Source organism: Scyliorhinus torazame, chromosome 9 (assembly GCF_047496885.1).
Source record: "Scyliorhinus torazame isolate Kashiwa2021f chromosome 9, sScyTor2.1, whole genome shotgun sequence".
In the NCBI taxonomy this organism is placed as follows: Eukaryota; Metazoa; Chordata; class Chondrichthyes; order Carcharhiniformes; family Scyliorhinidae; genus Scyliorhinus; species Scyliorhinus torazame.
Window position 1 is genome coordinate 151,263,916 of NC_092715.1, and position 22,144 is coordinate 151,286,059.

General features: G+C 47.3%; 1 protein-coding gene across 6 annotated transcripts in view; it reads left to right on the top strand.

Annotated features, from left to right (window-relative positions):
* The window catches only part of cep78 (centrosomal protein 78), a 152,506-nt gene that overhangs the window by 91,468 nt on the left and 38,894 nt on the right, over window positions 1-22,144 (top strand). For 4 of the 6 annotated variants that reach the window (XM_072516631.1, XM_072516633.1, XM_072516635.1 and 1 more), the window contains 2 exons: window positions 15,825-15,933; window positions 20,381-20,398. In XM_072516631.1, coding sequence (XP_072372732.1) covers window positions 15,825-15,933; window positions 20,381-20,398 — 127 coding nt within the window. The remainder of the gene's footprint in view (window positions 1-15,824; window positions 15,934-20,380; window positions 20,399-22,144) is intronic. The other 2 variants (XM_072516632.1, XM_072516634.1) reach the window with 1 other exon arrangement.

Genomic DNA, 22,144 nt, shown 5'->3' on the forward strand with positions numbered 1-22,144 from the left:
GAACGTTTGCTGGGGGATAGTGAGGGGATGGGTCTTGTTCTATGCGGACGATTTGCTCCTGTATCTAACAGACCCGTTGGGGGGGAATTGCAGGAATTATGGGAATACTGGAGGAATTTAGCCAGTTCTCAGGATACAAACTAAACATGAGCAAGAGTGAGGTCTTCGCGATCCAGCCAAGGGGACAGGAGCGGAGACTGAGGGAGATGCTGTTCAAAATGGTGGGAAGGAGTTTTAGGTATCTGGGGATTCAGGTGGCAAGGGATTGGGGTCAGCTTCGTAAACTAAATTTGGACAGGGTGATTGAGCAAATGAAAGGGAACTTCCGCAGGTGGGACGTGCTCCCGCTGTCATTGGCAGGAGGGTACAGACTGTGAAAATGGCAGTCCTCCCGAGATTGCTGTTTGTGTTTCAGTGTCTCTCAATCTTTATCCCCAAGACATTTTTTAGGAAAATGAACACAGCGATCTTGGGTTTTATATGGGCTGAGAAATCCCTGAGGGTGAAGAAGGTCCTTCATGAGCGGGGGCGTGGGGAAGGAAGCTTGGCCCTTCCGAACTTTATTAATTACTACGGGGCAGCTAATATTTCGATGGTTAGGAAGTGGGTAGTGGGGGAGGGGTCGGTGTGGGAGCGGATAGAGGCGGCATCTTGTAAGGGCACGAGTCTGGAGGCTCTGTTGACGGCACCTCTGCCGTTCTTGCCGACTTGGTACTCCACAAGCCCAATGGTAGTGCAGGCCTGAGAGTGTGGGGGCGATGGAGGCAGCATATGAGACTGGAGGGGGCATCGGTGTGGTCACCAATCTGTGACAATCACCGGTTTGCTCCGGGGGGGCTGGATGGGGGCTTTAGGAGGTGGAAGCAGGCAGGGACTGAGAGATTTGGGGATCTCTTCATTGAGGAGGGGTTCCTGAGCCTGGAGGAGCTAGAGGAGGAGTTTGAGTTGTCGGGTGGGAACGGATTTTGGTAACTGCAGGTATGGGACTTTGTCCGGAGGCAGGTTGCAAGCTTCCCTCGCCTCCCTCTAAGGGGATTACAAGATAAGGTGATGTCAAAAACAGGGGTTGGGGAGGGGAGGGTCTCGGAAATATATAAGGAATTGATGGAGTGGGAAGGGGACCCAATCGGGGAGGTGAAGAGGAAGTGGGAGGACGAGTTGGGGATGGGGGGGGGGGGGGGGGGGGGGGGGGGTGAAGAGTTGGAAGTCGGGCTATGGGAGAAGGCCCTGAAAAGAGTCAGTGCAGCCTCGTGTGCCAGGCTCAGCCTGATCCAGCTCAAGTTGGTCCACAGGGCTCATATGACTATGGCCCAAATGAGTAGGTTTTTTAAGGAGGTGGAGAACAGGTGTGGGAGGTGCGGTGATGTCCGGCGAATCATCTACATATGTTCTGGGCATGTCCGAAGCTGGGGGGATTTTGGCAGGGAATCTCCGATATCATGTCAGAGGTCCTGGATGGGAGGGTGACTCCGAGTCCAGAGGTGGCAATATTTGGATTGTCGGAAGATCCGGGCGCCCAGGGAGGGAGAAAGGCTGACGTTTTGGCCTTTGCCTCCCTGGTGGCCCGGAGACGGATTTTGCTGGGATGGGGGGGACTCGGAGCCTGCAAAGTCAGGGGTGTGGGTCAGTGACATGGCAGAGTTCTCAGGATAGAGAAAATTAAGTTCACCTTAAGGGGTTCATTACAGGGGTTCGCTCGGAGGTGGCAGCCATTCATCGACTTCTTTAAGGAAAACTGATCGTCAGCAGAAGGGGATGGGGGGGGGGGCGGGGGGGCTGAAGGAGAGGCATGGAAGTGGAGAATAAGGGCAGGGAATCTAATATATAGGTCGCTAGGAGTTTGGGCGGAGGGGGAAGTTGGGTATGTTACTGTGGGGTTTTTGTGTGTGTCGGACCGCTCTGCTATTTAGTAAGTTCATATGTTAAAATGTCAAAATTACAAATGCCTCAATAAAATGTTTTCTAAAAAAAAACAATGGGAGAAATTCTTCATTTGGGAGACTATGTTATCTTGCCGGATTTGAATTGCAACTGATTTGGGCTCCTACTGGGAGCGCAGATCAGGAAGCAATTCACTGTCCTTTGTCATGCAACTTTATGCATGGCAGGGATTGCGAGGGAATCCTGCTATCGGGCAGGCATTTTGAGAGAGCAGGCCGATTGCGAGGTCCTGCGGCTGCCCCCCAGCATCACAAATCAGCCCCTCACCTGTGGACTTTCTGGGTTCCCCAAGCCCTCTTTTCTCTGAGTATGGGAGTGACCTGACCTCTCTTCCCCCCCCCCCCCACACACACACATCCCAGAAGAGAGACCTCTGTCAGGAAGCCCCCCACCCCCGAAAAGAGGAATCTGTTAGGAAGCCCACCCCAGAAAAGAAACCTCTGTCTGGAGCTAGAGAGCAGTCCAGACAGAGGCAGTGAAAAAAATTACTGTTGTAACACTCACCTGGGCATACACGCTGGCTCAGACAGAGGAAGCACCACTTGTCAATTCCTGGAAAGAGAAAGCAGTAACCTTTGTTTAAACCCTTCAGATCCTTGAGCTGAAAGCCATTTATTTATTTCCTTCACTGGGTTGTGATTGACACCTTCCACACACACAGTTGTCAGCTTTGCTTTATTAATCTTCCTTCACAGTTGAGTAACTCTGAAGTGCTCTAACCACAATATTTATATGCACCAACCACTTCAAAGAGAGTTAAGTACATTCCAACCAATCCCCTTCACGCTTGAGTGATTTTGAAGTGCTCAGCAGGAAGCTGACCACTTAACTCTCTTTGAAGTGTTTCATGTTTGTAACCATTGTGATTAGAGCACTGCAGAGTTACTCAACCATGAATGAAGCAAGGCTGACAGTCGTGTGTGTGTGGAAGATGTTAAGCAAAGCCCAGGAAGGGAAATGAATGAATGGGCGGTAGTTCAAGGATCTGAGGGGCTTAAACACCAGTCACTTTTTATTTCCTGGAATTGACACTTCGTGCTTCCCCTGTCCGCCTACGTGGGTCTCGGCCCAGAGAGCAAGGGAATCACAAGGACCTGGAGAATATGGTGCTTGGCTCACTAACTGGACACAAATGGGCCATTAACATCCATTTGCATCCTCCCACTGGCACTTGGGGTGAGCCTTCATCCTACTGCCAGCGGGGGGGGGCCGGATCATTGGAAACGGCAATGTCTTTTTTTCTTCATGACGTGCGATTCTCCGCAGTATTGGGAACCCCGCTACTGGCAGCGGGTGGCAAAGAATTCTGTCCAATGTTGATGGGATGTGGGGGTGCTGGCAAGGCCAACTTTTATTGCCCGTTGCTAATTGCCTTTGATAAGTAGTGGTTGGCAGCCTGCTTGAACCTCAAGTCCATGAGCTGTAGGTGAACATGTGACACTGTTATGGTGAGTGTTCCATGATCTTGACCCTGCAAAGATGAAGAAATAACAAGGTTAGGATACCATGTGACTGAGGGTATCCCACTGATATTTCAATGTGCTTTCTACCGTTTAAGCAAATCAACCAGACAGCTTTTCCCGTATTACAGGAATCAAACCAACAAATAATTAATATTGTTATGGGCCAGGGTTTAGAGAACCCCAAAGTGTATCATGGAGTTCACCTGACCCACAACTTTTACTAGCTTGGTATGCAGAGCACACGGCCCACTCTACTGGTGTGGTACAGCAGAAATGGAAAAGTATTTTTTAAAGCAAAACAATGTTTATTCTATGAACTCAAGTTAACCTTTTTAAAATATACAGTGAACATCTTAGCAACCATTAATTCAAATACAACCCCCAAAGACTACAACACTAAGTAAACCTTTAAGCTTTCCTTTTTAACATCCATACGACTTAAAAACCTTTATCAGAAGCACATCAGGTTAAAGTCACTACTGAAAACATTTATAATTCTGAATTCACCAAATGATCAAGAGATAGTCTTTTGATGGCAGAGAGAACAACAGTACACCTGATTGGTCTGGCTTCAGCTCCAACACTGAAAACAAAACTAAAACACACCCTGCAGCAAACAGCCTAAACCAAAAGTAAAAAGCTGACAGACAGCTCAGCTCCACCCACACTCTGACATCATTGCAGTAATATGAGCAGCCAAACATTTCTTAAAGCGACATTCTCATGACAATATAAACAGAAAATCATGTAAATACTCAGACAGACAGCATTGTAATGACACTTGTTCGCTGCATGAGTCCAAATTGAATGCACCCTAATATCACAGCAGCAGCTGGCTCCCCCCCCACCCCCTGCCAAAGATAAATGCGAGACTGGCTGCCAAAAACTAAGGCAGCCAAAGTGCCCATTACCATGAAGAAAGCTTCGAGAGTGGGCATCTTGTCACCTACACAGTAGGACTAATATGACGACTGTTAATTTCTTTTTTTAAAAAATTTTTTTATTCTCCTTTTTCACATTTTCTCCCAAATTTACACCCAACAATAATCAGTAATGAATGTAATGTCAATCCCCATATCAAACATCAACAAATGACAAGGAGGAATCAGGAATCGCCCATAGTCACCATTAACACATCCAGTCTCCCAGCCCCCACGCCCCCTAATGTTCGATGTGATCCAATTCTCGAAAGTGCATAATGAATAACGCCCATGAATTGTAGAACCCCCTCCATCCTTCCCTCAGTTCAAATTTGACCTTTCCAAACGTTAAGAATTCCAGCAGGTCCCCCTGCCACGTCAGGGCACAAGGTGGAGAGGTTGATCTCCACCCTAACAGGATCCGACTTTGGGCGATCAACGAGCCGAAGGCTACGACATCTGCCCCCGCGCCCGTTTCCAACCCTGGCTGGTCTGACACCCCGAATATGGCCTCCCGTGGGCCCGGGTCCAGTTTCACATGCACCACTTTAGAGATTACCCTAAACACCTTCCAGTAATCCTCCAGCTTTGGACAGGACCTGCAACGTTCACACACATCTTCTACCCCTCAAAGAGCCGGCTCATCCTCGCCCCTGAAAGGTGCGCTCTATACACCACCTTCAGCTGTGTCAGCCCCAACCTCGCACATGAGTTGGAGGCTTTCACCCTCTGGAGCACTTCACACCAGAACCCCACCTCCATACCCTCTCCCAACTCTTCCTCCCACTTTGCCTTGATCCCTTAGAGTGGCGCCTTCTCCTCCTCCAAAATAGCCCGTAAATCACCGATACTACCCACTTCTCCAGTCCCCCTGCCGTCAGCACCTCTTCCAGCAATATGGAAGCCGGCTCTACTGGGAAGCTCTGTATCTCCTTTCTGGCAAAGTCTCGAACCTGCATGTATCTAAATATTTTCCCTGCTTCAGCCATACTTCGCTCCCAACTCCTTCAATCCAGGAGGAAATAAATCTTTTAGTGTTCTAATTCCTTTCTCCTCCCATCTCCGAAAAATTTCCATCCCACTTCCCTTGCTCAAATCGATGGTTCCCCTGAATCGGCATTTCCCTTGACCCTGCCCCCAACCTGAAGTGCTGTCGAAATTGCTTCCAAATTCTCAACAAAGCGATTACGACCGGACTCCTTGAGTATCTCCCCGGGACCGCCGGGAGCGGCGCTGTCGATAGCGCCTTCAATCCCAACACCCTACGCAAACTCTCCTCCATTCTGACCCATTGGGAATCAACCCCTCTGACCCAGCTCCGTACCGTCTCCACATTTGCCGCCCAGTAATAATAGATCAGGTTCGGAAGACCCAAACCCCCTGCCTGCATTCCTCTCTGTAATTAGCACCTTTTTAATTCTGGCCACCTTCCTCCCCATATGAACGATGTAATCATCCCTTCAATCTCTCTAAAAAATGCCGTTGGCAGGAAAATCAGCAGGCATTGAAAAATAAACAGGAATCGCGGCAGCAGATTCATTTTAACCGCCTGTACCCGACCCGCCAATGACAGAGGGAGACCATCCCACCTTGCCAGGTGGGCTTTCACTCTCCCCGCCAAACTAGAAATGTTGTACCTACGGAGCCCCCCCCCCCCCCCCCCCCCCCCCCCCAACCCCCAATCTCTGGGAACCTACACCCCCAGGTATCTAAAGTGAGTATTGTTAATTTCTTTGTGTTTGTCCGTTCTCTCTCTCTCTCTCTCTCTCTCTTTTTATCTCTCTCTCCACCTCTCTCTCTCCTCTCTCTCTCTCTCTCTCCCCCCCCCCCCCCCCCCCCCCCCCCCCCCCCCCCCCTCGCTACCACCTAAATTACGTGACTCAACTGTGCCCCTGCCTCAACTCATCTGCTGAAACCCTGATCCATGCTGTTGGCACCTCATTGTACCAAGTCCCATTAGTCCTCACCCCTGCGCTTGCTGACTTATATTGGCTTTAGTTGAGCAGCACCTCCATTTTAAAATTCTCATCCTTGTTTCTCAATCTTTCTATGTTTTTCCATACTCTTCCCCGATCTCTGATTTCTAGCCCTGTAACCCTTCGATATCTGTGCTGCTCAAATTTGGCCTCTTGAACATCGCAGATTTTAATTTCTACACCATTTGCTGCTGTGTAACTAAAAGTTAAACTGATTTTATTATAAATTGATCTCCGTGTTTATTGGTAATTCATCATGCACTTTTCAGCATCAGGATGGAGAATTTCTACTTGTAATTCCGACTTTTTGATTATGTAATTCCGCCCTTTGAAATGTTTTTCTTACCTCTGCCTGGATTGAATGTGGGCCAGCATGTAGGGTATCCTGATGGAACATCCTGACCATGACTGCAGATTGGGAGGAAATCAGGTGGCTAGCAGCTATGGAGAGGTACAACTGGGCAGCTTTTAATTCCCCTTATACCCTCCCTGTGGCACCAACTGTCCATGTTTGACCTGCTCTGGGCAGACCTTTTCCTCTCTCCCCAGTAACCTCATATTAGTTGTGGGCAACAACTGAGAGAGCTGCCTTTCAGACAGTTATGTGCCCTTTGCCTGAAGGTCTCTCTTTCACTCTTGGACCAGTATGTGAGAGTTCGGGGTGGAGGACAAAAGTGCTGAAAAGAGACAACGTGAACAATTGTGTGTCAAACTTGTTTTCCTGGTTATGAAGCATCAGGTAGTTGGCCTTTTATCCACTTGTGCCTTAATGTCTGAATTATCTAAAGCTGCTCAGCTTTATTGATCAGCAAGGAGAGTTGAACATAACTACGCCATTAAAAAATAGTATAAACAATTGCATTGACAGAAGACGTAGTGTTCAGTTTGTAATTTTATTTTAGCAAATCTCACGAAACAAGGCAAAAATATGAACTTTAGAAACATAAATTAGTTTGAAGATTGGCTGCCACCATACATTTGGAAAAAACAATTACAGTGATTCTTATGTACAGAGCAGAAATTTTTATTTATAAAGGGGCTTTGATGTGGTAAAGTTCCCAGGTGCTTCATGATGTTACGGCACTCTAGGCTAGTGCGTCAATTCCACTTGACCCAGAGTCACAACACAATTGCAATTTACTATTAATTCTTAGAAAATACGCAAAGGTTTTGGTCTTTGACTGCCCAATAATGACATTCACCATGTTTGTAAAGTTACAAATAATTAATTTTTAAAATTAATAATAACTATAATTAAATAGGCACATATACAACTGGTTAACTATTTTCTAACTCCTTGACCCCCTTCTTTAACTCGCCCCAACTATTAAAAAAAAGAATAATACGAAATGTAAAACAATAAAAGTCTCTTTCAGATGGACATCTTCCAGTTCGATTCTTTTAGGGTAGGCCTTAATTTGGATAAGGTCTTTGCTTTCAGGCTTCAGTAGCTTTCACTGTAGATTCATCAGAATCTCAGGACTTCTCTGCAGATTCAGAAACAGCAGGTGGGAAGCATTTTTAGAGATAGAGAGAGAGCAGCTCACCGCTTCTTCTCTAAGCGTCCAGAACCATTCCTCTTCCTGGGTCCTCTGAAAACATCCCACTTGGCAGGATCCAATCACTGTCTGTCGCCACAGAATACGGTCTTTGGCTAAAAGCAAATTACTGCGGATGCTGAAATATGCATTCCATGGGCAGCAAGGTTGCACAGTGGGTTAGCCCTGCTGCCTCACGGCGCCGAGGTCCCAGGTTCGATCCCGGCTCTGGGTCACTGTCCGTGTGGAGTTTGCACATTCTCCCCGTGTTTGCGTGGGTTTCGCCCCCACAACCCAAAGATGTGCAGGCTAGGTGGATTGGCCACGCTAAATTGCCCCTTAATTGGAAAAAATTATTTGGGTACTCTAAATTTATTTTAAAAAAATATGCATTCCATATTCATTGATCCGTGAAGGAAACTCCAGTCCATGGTCTAACATGCTGAATCTGATTTACTGTGTAGCTCTGCTTCAATTGTCAACAGTCCAATTGCATAGGCAAAGAGAATAAATGCTGGAAAATCTCAGCAGGTCAGGCAGCATCTGTAGGAAAAGAAAAGAGCTCACGTTTCGAGTCCAGATGACCCGTTGTCAAAGCGGTCTTTGGCTAATCCATTGACTACCAGCCAACCAATCGAATCAAATTCCTCCAATCTCTCTGATGCCATAAAGTCTGAGTTCTTCTGTTCAAAATCTAAATCTTCATAGCACACTGTACTATTTTGTAACTTTTGTGTTCCTCACTTCCTCTGCTCGACTTCAAGGTATATAGCTATTAAATACCCATGGATCAAAAATGATGACGACAAAGTAAAAGAAATAGAAAATAAGTGAATCAACGGGAAGGGTCCTTAGAATGAGCATTATAAAACAAAGTATGCTACAAATTATAGAAAGCGATATTGGGTCAAATGAAAAAAAGCTTGGTTAAAGAAATAGGTTTAAGGAGTGTCCAAAAGGAAGAGAGCAAAGTAGAGAAAGGGAGAGGTATAGGGATGGAATTTCACAGCTTGGGCCTTGGCAGATGAAGGCACTGATAGAGGCGTGATTAAAATTAGGGATGCTCCAGAGGCCAGAATTATTTAAGGACCGTAAAAAGATTGTGGAGCTGGCGAAGATTATAGAGATAGGTCAGACTGGTACAGCCTCAGAAAGGGTTGCAATTGGTGGTCAGGAATGAAGTTTGTCATGAGGATTAAGACGATGAATGGCTTCAGTATTCCCCAAAATTATCTCATCCTGGGTGTTAAATAAGCAGTCTGTGAGTTTAGAGACAGTGGAGGGGTTCAGAGAAGCTGGGTGTTGTCAGTGTGTGCTTGGGAACTGACATGTTTATTATACATTACAATTAGGGATGGGAACAAATGCTGGCCTAGCCAGCGAAGCCCACATCCAGTAAAAAAAAAAAAATTGTTCAACCTCACTTAAACTTGCCATTTACAACCTTTGCCTATGCAACTGGACTGTTGACAATTGAAGCAGAGCTACACAATAAATCAGATTCAGCATGTTAGATCATGGACTGGAGTTTCCTTCACGGATCAATTGGGAAGTTAGATCTTAAAATGCCCTCATGATTTCTTGTCATGAAAAATGTTCGACCTGTTAAATCCACAGTAGGCAGAACACATAAATGGAAGTAGAAATTACAGAACCAGGTTTATTTTGATACAATTACAATACTCCTCCACTCTTCTAAGGGTCACTTTTCCCAGACCTGCAGCTGGGCAGGGGTTTTTATACAACTGGGGCTCACTTTGTAAAGGGGAAACCCCGCCCTTGTAAAGGGGAAGGACTGCCTGCCTTAAAGCTGGAAATGCATATTCCGGGGAGGTCATGAGAAATCGTATAATCCTGATCTCTGCACCTCCATTAGGGTTATAACACTCCTTCCTACCACCCTGCAGCGTCCTGTGTCGGCTTCGGATCGGTCCTGAACGTAGCGGACCTTTCTGGCAATATCCAGAAGGGCGGGACTCAAAAGGATGCGGAGGTAGCGACCCATCGACATCTTGGCTGGTGCGATGCCCGTCGGGGCATGCGGGGTTCTCTGCTAGCAGAATAAGAACCTTGCTCAGTGGATCTCCCAGGATCACGATGTTTGTTTTTTCATGCAGAGCTTAAAAGTTTGCACTGCCCGCTCGGCCAACCCATTGGAAGTTGGGTGGTGTGGTGCGTTTCCCACGTGACTGATCCGGTTGGCAGTCATGAATGCCGCATGTAAACGCTATATCAGTGTCCGATACCAGCACCTCGGGTATGCCATGTGTGCTGAATATGTGCCGGAGTTTCTCGATGATGGTCCGAGCAATCGTTACCTATATCTTTAGGACCTCCATCCACTTTGAGTGGGCATCGACGAGGAAGAGGAACATTGCCCCTTGAGATGGGCCCGCAAAGTCTATATGGAGGCGAGACCACAGATGACCTGGCCATTCCCACGGATGGAGTGGCCTGCAGGGGGCAACTTCGGGTGTGCCTGTCACTATATGCAGTGCTGGGCCACCCGCTCGATGTCTGCATAGATGCTGAGCCACCAAACGTAGCTTTATGGTTAAAATCTTTACCTTGGACACACCAGAGTGACCATTGTGGACGTACGTCAGGCGTGGGCAGGGTCCATGTTCGGGGACCATCAAGCGGGCCCCCCAAAGGAGAACGATGTCCTTTATGCTAAACACCTGCATCATTGTGGCATAGGCCTTTGGGTCCTGCGGTTCAGACCTGTGCTGAGCCCCATATGACACCTTGTGAGGGACGCAGGACAGCTGAGGGTCAGACTGGGTCCACCCGTGGATGCATGGTGCCGTGACCGGTAAAGAGTCCATAAAATGGAGGGCAGCAATGACCTCGTCTGCTATCACTGGGGTAGGTGGCTTGGTCAGTAGGGGCAGACGTCTTAATGCATCGGCGTGGAGAATCTTCGTCACGGAGCAATGCTCCAACACATAGTCACGTGCTGCGAGCAGCAATGCCCATCGCTGGATACGGAGTGAAGCAATGGGGGGGAATCATCCGATCCTTCTTGAAGAGTCCGAGGAGGGGCTTGTGCTACATGAGAATGGTGAAGCGGTGCCCTTGGACGTATTGATGGAATTTCTTGACTCTGAATACGACAGCCAACCCCACCTTTTCGATCTGGGCATGCTGTTTCTCTGCGCCAGCCAACGTTCTCGCGGCAAATGCGATGGGATGTTCAGATCCGTTGTCCATTTCATGGGCCAGTACTGCCCCGATGCTGTACGGAGAAGCTTCGCAGGCGCAACAGGATTGCCCGGGATGGGTCGAAGTGGTTTAGCAGGCTTGACGAGGAATGTTCTTGTTTCACCTCGACGAAAGCTGCTTGCTGTTCTCGGCTCCACTCCCAGTGTTGCCTCTTCTTCAACAGATGGTGGAGGGGGGCTAAAGTGGTGGTCACGTTTTGGAGGAACTTGCCATCATAGTTTACCATTCCCAAGAACGGAGTTCCATTGGGCCACCTGGTACAGGAGGCTGCCGAATTCCTTGCATCTTCTCTTCCACCGGGTGCAAGCCATGGCGGCCTGTGGTAGCCTAGGTACGTTACTTCGGTGGCGTTGAATACACATTTCTCCTGCTGGCATCCTCCAAAACGCTCCAGCCCCTCGGCCAGATTTTGTAGGTGCTCCTGGTCGGATGGGCCCATGATTAGAATGTTGTTAAGATAGGCCTCCACACGGGTAAGACCTTGCAGGATGTTCTCAATTACTCGCTGGAATATCGCACAGGCAGAGGAAACTCCAAAGGGCAGGTGGGTGTATTCGTATAGCCCCTGTGTGTGTTCAGGGTGACAAAGCATCTGGACTCGGGGGGGGGGGGGGGGGGGGGGGGCGCTCTGTTCCATCTGGCTTCATGACCGGGACAACCAGCGGCACCCAGTCAGAGAACTGTACCAGGCAGATGATGCCCAAGTTTTCCATCCGGTCCAACTTTGCGTCCACCTTGGGTCATAAAGCGATTGTGACAGGTCGGGAGCGGACGTAGCGGGTCAAGCCACGCTTGTTCGGGCATGGCTCCTTTTATGGTGCCCATGCCATCCTGGAATACTGATGGAAACCTTGTTTGAACTCCCTCAAGGCCATGTGGGTGCATGCGGCATACCCACTGCCAATCTAACTGCAAGTGGCGTAGCCAGTCATGCCCCAACAAGCTTGGACTGCTCCCATGGACCACAACCCGAGGAAGGTTTGCAGACTGTTGACCATACTCGACCGAAACCGTTGAAGTGCCCGTCATTGCCAGCGGTTCCCCTCTATAAATGGCCAGTCACGCATTGGTGACCGACAGGGTCAGCGATTGAAGGCCAGACCGAATGTGGTTGAACGTGCTACGATTGACTACCTACACTGCTGCCCCAGTGTTGAGTTCCATGCAGATTGGGTGTCCATTAATCCGCAGGGAGATCCGGATGGGCGCTACTCTTGGCGCAGCCACGGAGTGTAACTGTTCATAGGTGCTGTCCGCATGTTCCATGTAGTAAACCCTGTCAAGTGGTGGGTGGTTGCGCCTAGCGGGTTGGCGGGTAGATCCTCATGGGGCCTCCGGTCTCTCTAGTTTCTGCGGCCTTTTGCAGTCCATGCTGTCTGGTGGTCATATTCCTGTTCCTCCTGGTTGGGGGAGAATGTCCGGCGACGTCCCCTGCCTCTATTACGGCGGTCCGTGTTCCTCAGGTAGGTGGCGGGGGCCAGCCTCTTTTAGGTCTAGCCGAGTGCGATAGGTGCTTGTAATTTCATCCCAGATTGTCACTCCCTGGAGTTCCTGGATCCCTCGTTCGGTGCTTTCTCTGGAAATAGCTATCGCTACCTTGCGTTTCAGGTCCAAGTGGGACTCGGCTAGTAATTTGCTTGCATGGCCGCATCACGGAGTCCACACACCAAACAATCCCTGAGTGTCTCATTCAGTGTCACTCTGAATTCACAAATCGCAGCCAGTTTTCGGAAGAGGGCCAGGAAGTCACTCACCGACTAGGCTTGGGCCTGAGCAGCCATGTGAAACCAGAAGTGGTGTATGATGAGCGGTGGTTTCGGATCGAAATGTTCCCCATTCAGGGTGGCGAACGACCGGGAATCTGGGGCATCTGGGTGAGTCAGGCTCTTCATCATACTGTAGGTGGGCCCTCTGCAAGCCGTCAGTAATATAACAGTTTTTCGTGCATCGCCAGTAATCGGATTCGTTCTTAAAAAATAGTCCATGCGTTCAACATACTGCCCCCAATTGACTACCTGTATCAAAAGGTTTCAGCTTTCCTATGAGTGGCATTTCAGTGTTTAGTAGAGGGGCTTGCCCTAGCCTGGATCAGGTGGGCAGGGCGCGTAACAACCGGTGTCAATGGCAGCTCCTCTGAATCCACGTAGCCAATGTTGAATTTGTGGTGGGCAGAACGCATATACAAAAGTAGAAATTACAGAACAAAGTTTAGTTCGATACAGTTACAATACTCCTCTGCTCTCCTAAGGGTCTCCTTCCCTGACCTGCAGCTAGGCCAGGGTTTTTATACAAAACTGCCTTAAAGGGGAAGTTCACATTCCGGGGAGGTCATGGCAAATCGTATAGTCCTGATCCTGGACCTCCATTGGGGTTATAACAAGACCGTTATGCCTTCAACAATTCTCATTGTTTCGTATGGAATGAGCTATGATATGCAATGTAAAACATATTGTTCTGCTGATAGGCTGAACCTGAATGACAGAGCAAACTTTGGGTAACATATCAACATTTTGTTTGTCTTCAGCTGCATGAAAATGACTTTTTTAAAAATAACTGTTTGTTAAGTTTCTAAAGTTGCAAATGTTCTGGCTCCTGTGTGAAATGGTTGCCGTAATCTTTTCAGTACCTTTCTAAAAAATCTGGCAGCTACTATGATAGACAGAGTGGTACAATGGCTATTCATATTAAATATACCATCATTACAGCATAAGCAAATATTATTGTCCTTATATTGGTGAATGAGAATTTTAAAAGTGAACATTTAGAAATGTTCAGAATGATTAAAGATGTTGCTTTTGTGTCTTTATCCCCAAGGTCACAGCAATTAAAATGCTTACATTTTCTAACTCTCAGCAAAAAGTGGGTCACTCTTAAAAAGCTTTGTTTGTTTATAAAATTCAACTTTTAAAAATAACTCAGTTTAGAATGAGGAATGTAGTGTGTTTTCTCTCCTTTCACTTTCCTCCATGGCCCCACTTGCTTAATGTGCTTTCTGACGTTTCTAGAGCACTGGAGCAACAGTTAAAACAATCATTATAATCTGTTATTTGTTTTTCTCTCAGTCAGTTTTAGAAACACTCAAAATTAAACTTTTGAAATTCATCCTTTAGTTTTGTCATTTATGAAGAAACAGCATTTTGTTGGGGATTAAGAAAGAAACATTCTAAATATCTGGCCAGTTTAAATATATTAAATACATTGAAACATTTTAAGAAATTGTGTACACTGCACTTGCTCAGCCACCAGGATCTGCCTTCGCTTAATGGTGTGTCTATTTAGGATGCAAATTTCAAGCTCATGCCCAGGTGGCACGGCGGTGAGCAATGTTGCTTCACATCGCCAGGAACCCGGGTTCGATTCCTGGCTTAGGTCACTGTCTGTACGGAGTTTGCACGTTCTCCTCGTGTATGCGTGAGTTTCCTCCGGGCGCTCTGGTTTCTTCCCACAAGTCCTGAAAGACGTGCATGTTAGGTGAATTGGACATTCTGAATTCTCCCTCTGTGTACCTGAGCAGGTGCCGGAGTGTGGAAGCTAGGGGATTTTCACAATAACTTCATTGCAGTGTTAATGTAAGCCTACTTGTGACACAAATAAAGATTACCATTATTATTAATAAATAAAGACAAAATGCTGGACAAAATTGGAACCGGTCTGGCAGCATCTTTGGAGAGAAACAAAGTTAACGTTTCAAGACCAAGATGACTCTTGAGAACTGTTTAAGGAGAGAATTCCAGATTGTGTCGTGAACCACAAGGGCATGGTCAACAATTGTGATGTGAAAGGACTGGCAATAGACATAAGGTCAGTCAGAGGAAGAGATTTTAGAGGAGTCGTAAGGCTGGAGGAGGTTACACAGATGAGGAAGGGGAATCAACCGTGAGGCTGAGAATTTTGGATTAAGAGAATGGGGGACCGGTAGCTATTATAGGTCTGTCAGCTAGGACAAGGATAATGAGTGAGAAGGACTTGATGGCACCACGTGGCACTTCTGCTTCACAGTGCCAGGGACCCGGGTTCCATACCGGCCTTGGGTGATTGTGGAGTTTGCACATTCTCCCCATATCTTCGTGGGTTCCCTCTGGGTGCTCCAGTTTCCTCCCATAGTCCAAAGATGCGCGGTTAGGTTCAGGGATTATTGGGATTGGGTGGGGAAGGGGTTTAGGTGGGGTGCTCTTTCAGAGGGTCACTGCAGATTCAATGAGCCGAATAGCCTCCTCCTAAAACAGATAAAATTATGAAGGGAATAGATAGGATAGATGCGGGCAGGTTGTTTCCACTGGCGGGTGCAAGCAGAACTAGGGGGCATAGCCTCAAAATAAGGGGAAGTAGATTTAGGACTGAGCTTAGGGGGAACTCCTTCACCCAAAGGGTTGTGAATCTATGGAATTCCCTGCCCAGTGACGCAGTTGAGGCTCCTTTATTAAATGTTTTCAAAATAAAGATAGATAGTTTTTTGAAGAATAAAGGGTTATGGTGTTCGGACGGGAAAGTGGAGCTGAGTCCACGAAAGATCAGCCATGATCTCATTGAGTGGCGGAGCAGGCTCGAAGGGCCAGGTGGCCTACTCCTGTCCCTAGTTCTTATGTTCTGCACTGTAGGGATTCTGTGATTCTATGGAAATGTTTTCTTTGCACAAGTGTTATTTTTAAGAAATGCAGCTTGCTCCAACAGTCAAACTAAACCAGTATATACCATTTTAGTTTTGTAACTACTGTAGATAATGTAAGCATTTGACATTTTTGTCTTTTTACAAACCCCAAGTACAAATGGCTAGCACTATCGTCTTCTAGAGATCCTGCTAAGCAAAAGCAAAGAAGAAAAACGCTAAAGCTGGGACATGGTTTGAAAGGAAAAGCTACTATTCGTATAGGTAATGATGCTTGTTTTCCAACTAATAAAAATATGGATTTGCAGAACAATGTTTTGTAATTCTTGAATATTAACTTATGTGAACATTATAATTAGATGGTTAAATTGTCATGTTCAAACTAAAACTGCACAGTCAATGTATATTAAGCAATGGTATGTTTCATTAAAAAAAAGTTGTATTTTCATAAGCTAAGCATAATTGTAAATTTCAGACACAAGGTGGGATTTAATTAGTCCACAAACTACATTTGGGTGGCTTCACATTCAACTATGTTTCACTGGAGAGTGTTGTTAGTCGTGGTTCTGCACACTAGGCTTTTACATTTTTCCCCCACAAAGTTGCTACCAGTTTCACTGCAAGGACAGCACCTGGGACCTTGGTGAATAATAGAAGTGCACCATATGCCCACTATGGGCAGGACTGGAAAATCCCTGCCATGGAGACCATTTGAATCTGTACTAGTTCTAGCTTCTGATTGGAACTAATTGCTTGAGAATGCATTTTTCTCGATATGCATTAATATTTTTTCTTTTTCAAGGATCTATCCAGTGTCATCATAAATTCTACAATTGATTTGGCTCTTTGGAAATGTATTTTCACGTTTTATGCAGCTCCAGTGTCTGTTCTGTAATCAGGTATCCAAAGTTACAAGTAGCACTTCATAAATGTAGCCAATAGGAAGAGAGAGAGTATGTGGATGGATTTGTTTATTATCACGTGTACTGAGGTACAGTGAAAAGTATTTTTCTGCAGCAGCTCAGACAGATAATTTAGTACATGAAAAGAAAAGGAAATAAAAAGAAAATACATAATAGGGCAATACCAGGTACACAATGTAAATACATCAACACCTCATCGGGTGAAGCTTACAGGAGTGTAGTATTAATCAAGTCAGTCCATAAGAGGGCCATTTAGGAGTCTGGTAACAGCGGGTAAGAAGCTGATTTTGAATCTGTTTGTGCGTGTTCTCAGACTTTTATATCTCCTGCCCGATGGAAGAAGTTGGAAGAGTGAGTAAGGCGGGTGGGAGGGGTCTTTGATTATGCTGCCCGCTTTCCCAAGGCAGTGGGAGGTGTAGATGGAGTCAATGGATGGGAGGCAGGTTTGTGTGATGGACTGGGCGGTGTTCACGACTCTCTGAAGTTTCTTGCGGTCTTGGGCCGAGCAGTTGCCATACCAGGCTGTGATGCAGCCAGATAGGATGCTTTCTATGGTGCATCTGTAAAGGTTGGTAAGTGTTAATGTGGACATGCTGAATTTCCTTAGTTTCCTGAGGAAGTATAGGCGCTGTTGTGCTTTCTTGGTGGTAGTGTCGACATGGGTGGACCAGGATGATTTTTGGTGACGTGCACACCTAGGAATTTGAAGCTGTCAGCCATCTCCATCTCGGCCCCGTTGATGCAGACGGGTGTGTACAGCACTTTGCTTCCTGAAATCAATAACCAGCTCTTTAGTTTTGCTGGCATTGAGGGATAGATTGTTGTCGTTGCACCACTCCACTTGGTTCTCTATCTCCCTCCTGTATTCTGACTCGTCGTTGTTCGAAATCCGACCCATTATGTGTGTGTATGTGTGTGCATGAGCATGTGTGTTCTTGAACTTACAACCTTTTGACTTTGAGAAGAGTGCTGTCATTGAACCATGGTTTAGATTTGTAAATATATAAAGCACATAAAGAAAAAGGAACAGAAGTTGGCCTTCCACTGCACTCCCGGCTCTTCTGCAACCCCAAATATAGCCAACCCCCAGCTTGGTTCGACCTGGACCCCTTCGAAAGCACCTTTGCCACCCCCACCCAAAACCCCTGTAAGTGCCGGGCATGACCAGAACATGTGGGTGTGATTCGCTGGGCTTCTCGAGCATCTCGCACACCTATCCTCTATCCCCAGAAATTTACTGAGCCGTGCTCCAGTCATATGCGCCCTGTGTAACACCTTAAATTGTATCAGGCTTAGCCTGGCACACGAGGACGATGAGTTTACCCTACGTAGGGCATCAGCCCACAGCCCCTCCTCAATCTCCTCCCCCAGCTCTTCTTCCCATTTCCCTTTCAGCTCATCTACCATGATCTCCCCCTCGTCCCTCATTTCCCTATATATGTCCGACACCTTACCATCCCCCACCCATGTCTCTGAGATCACTCTATCCTGCACCTCCTGCGTCGGGAGCTGCGGGAATTCCCTCACCTGTTGCCTCGCAAAAGCCCTCAGTTGCATATACCGAAATGCATTCCCTTGGGGCAACCCATATTTTTCCGTCAGCGCTCCCAGACTCGCAAACGTCCCATCTACCAACAGATCTCTCAATTGTGCTACCCCTGCTCTTTGCCATGCTCCAAATCCCCCATCCATTCTCCCCGGAACAAACCTATGGTTATTTCTTATCGGGGACCGCACCGAGGCTCCCGTCTTTCCCCCATGCCGTCTCCACTGCCCCCAAATTTTCAATGTAGCCACCACCACCGGGCTTGTGGTGTATTTCTTCGGTGAGAACGGCAACGGTGCCATCACCATAGCTTGTAGGCTAGTCCCCCTGCAGGACGCCCTCTCCAATCTCTTCCACGCCGCTCCCTCCTCTTCTCCCATCCACTTACACACCATTGAAATATTGGCGGCCCAGTAGTACTCACTTAGGCTCAGTAGTGCCAGCCCCCCCCCTGTCCCTACTGCGCTGCAAAAATCCCCTCCTCACTCTCGGGGTCTTCCCGGCCCACACAAAACTCATAATACTCTTCTCTATTCTTTTGAAAAAAGCCTTCGTGACCACCACCGGGAGGCACTGAAACACAAAAAGGAATCTCGGGAGGACCACCGTTTTAACCGCCTGCACCCTACCTGCCAGTGACAGGGACACCATGTCCCATCTCTTAAAGTCCTCCATCTGTTCCACCAACCGCGTTAAATTAAGCCTATGTAATGTACCCCAATTCTTGGCTATCTGGATCCCCAAGTACCGAAAGTCCCTTGTTACCTTCCTCAACGGTAAATCCTCTATTTCTCTGCTCTGCTCCCCTGGATGCACCACAAACAACTCACTTTTCCCCATGTTCAATTTATACCCTGAAAAATCCCCAAACTCCCCAAGTATCCGCATTATCTCTGGCATCCCCTCCGCCGGGTCCGCCACATATAGCAACAAATCATCCGCATACAGAGATACCCAGTGTTCTTCTCCTCCCCTGAGTACTCCCCTCCACTTCCTGGAACCCCTCAATGCTATGGCCAGGGGCTCAATCGCCAGTGCAAACAATAACGGGGACAGAGGACATCCCTGCCTCGTCCCTCTATGGAGCCGAAAATAATCAGACCCCCGTCCATTCGTGACCACATATTAAACTGCCTCCTTCCGACGCCATCTTGCTTTGTGCTTGCCTTCCTTGCCGCTGCTCTAGAGGATCCACCGCAATCCGCCCACTTTCCTCTCCTTTTTCCATCCGTGTCCAGGGGGATTCCCTTCTGGTTTACCGCACAGTGTTTTTAGCCGTTAAAATTGCCGTTGGGGCTACTATTAAGAGCCCAAAAGTCCTTTCCATCGGGAGCTGCCGAAACGTGCGACTTAGCTGGTCATCGCCGCACCCGGAAGCCACTCTGCTCACTTTTACTTGCACTGGCACACAGCCAAACCTTTTGACGTGGAAAAATGCAGTGCAGTGGATTCTCGAGGCCTTAATTTTAGGGCAGAAGAGTCGGACGAACGTAAGCCACGCTATCTTTTTACAGCACTCTTTCTGGGTAACTGTTCTGCTAAGATGGTCATAACCATCTGAAATCAAATTGGAATATCGGTTGGTTCCCAGTGCAGGGTAATTGCCCATTGGAAGTTTGAACTTCTCAAGCAATTCTTTGCATGGGGACTTCCGGCGCGTTGTTTGGGGTGGTGATATGCCTGTGAATAATATTGTATACACTCAGCAATGTGACCTCTTGCCAGCAGGTGGCGTCAGACATCAGTCATGCAACTTCCGGCTCTCGTCAGAAGGTTGTAAGGCGTACACACCAGGACAGTCGCACTTAAGGGTAGTTCCAGGAGAGTCTATGTAACTCAAATCAGTAACTTAGTCTGTATAGCATTCTGATTGTTACTTCACCATGTGTACATCATCATCCTAGTTAAATCATCAACAGTTCTTTGTGAATCATCGCAAAGAAAAGGTCACAGAACACAACATGAGATACCTCCCAGGTACGTCATCCTCCCCACCCAAAGATAGTAAGCTATGGACCCTAAAATGTTTACAAACTGAAGTTGTTGGTCCATGTGGAAAGCAATGCGCACACTAAATTGATGATTCGGTTCCACTCTTTTATCACGTGTATTGTGCAACAGTACCGCTTTTTATACATTCAGAATTATTTGGTGTATGAATGGCTCTAAACTGAAGCATGTCCTTATTATTTTTTAAAGCTGAATATTACTGAACCTATTTTTGTTTCTTTTAATGCTGCAGTTATATGGAGGTGTAGTGGTAAGAAAATAGTCTTTGCTGATAATTGTTACATTAGCAGTATTCTCTTCAAGCAAAGATGTTGATTACATTGTATCAGTTGAATGGATCATTACAGTAATATTGATCTGTAAAACAATACTATTAAAATTTCCCTTCGTCATTTAAATAGCAATGTCCTGACTGCAGCTCAGCTAAGTACTTATGGTAAACTCAACAGTAGCAAGAAGGTTCAGTTGTCAGTTTGCCGATCAGAGTTTCTTCTGTTTGCTGCTGTATCTGTTGTTCTGAAACTGAATTTTACTTGTTTCTTTCTTGCCCGGTTAACAACCATCAGGAAGATAATTAAGAGAGAAATACATGCATGTGCAGCGTGGTCTCCCAAAAGTTAGGAATTTAAATATGCATAGAATGGTTAGATAAGAATCCTTGCTATCTGAATATTTAATGGATGGCCAGGTCGGTTTGCAGAGCATCCAGAGGGATCCATTGAGCATTTTGATCACCAATTTTTCATCACTGTTGCCATCTAAGTAAAACAGCGTGAGATGATTCTCTCCAAAGAGCTTCATCCTGAATCCAGATTTATATTGTTCGTGTCGCCTTTGTTTGAAGTGGTAATTTGTCTACACCAACACTAAATTTACAATGTGTATGCACCCTGAAATAAGGATAGCATCTAAGCTCAAGGTATGTTGCATAATTGGCCATTAGATGGTACTGCCAAGTACAAAGGAGAAACTGTCCTAGGTGGGCATCCCGTCGATGGGGGAGAATCCTGCTGCCCGGGCACCCTGTTGGGCTGGTCCATGTCAAGATTTATATAGTTCACTGCTAGGGCAAACAGGTCCTCGCTTGAGCCCTGGAATGATCTGGAAGCGTAGAAGTTCAGGCTTGCAGTGACCTTGACGGCCACCGGGAAGTGGCATACTCCTCCTCCATGTGGTGCCACGTCCACAGGCGCATGGCACAGATATCCGAACACGTGGGGGCTGGGACCGCACCGTCTTCTTGTTAAGGCAGAGCCTCCTGCTGCACACGCAGTCCGTCATCTGTTCGAAAGACCAGCGATGCCTTGGGCCGTTACGGCCTCCCCCTTTGGGTCCCTCTCTGGCATGATGGACGATCAGGTCCTCAGGGTGTGGGGCAGAGCCCTGCACATGGGTAGCCTCCTCATGCCTCTGTCGACGCTGCTGCTGCTGCCTTGTGCCACCAAGCATCCAGAAGCATCATGAGGGCAATGTCCAAGATTATCGTACATTGCGTGTAACATCTGTAAGGAATTGGGAGAGGGTGTGAGACTGACAACTAGTGGTGTCTTCCACCCCGGGACCCCCCATTGCCCCCTCTGCTATCTGGCACACACTCCCGGCCCCAGCGGAAGCCCCTGCTCACCGGACCCCAGACCCTGCACCCCAGACACCTGCTTGTAACATTACCTAGACCAGGCGCTTGTCCCCTCCCTGGTGCACTGGTCATTGAAATGTTCGTGGTGCTGCGGCCCAGCCCCCAAGTGTTTGAATATTGACCGCTGCGTCCGTGGTGTTGCTTCCTGCAGTGTTCAGGAGCAGTGTCTTAGGCCTCATGGTCTGATTGAGATGTTAGGCAATAACTCCCACATGCTACAAGGCAGGCCGACCCACAGGATCCACTTGGGATGTATGAAGTGCTCACTTAACTACGGTTGCCAATTCCTAATTAGCAATAGCATTCAGCCACATGGCCAGAGCCTTCCGCGATCAGTGGGAGTTATGGGTGGTCGGTGGA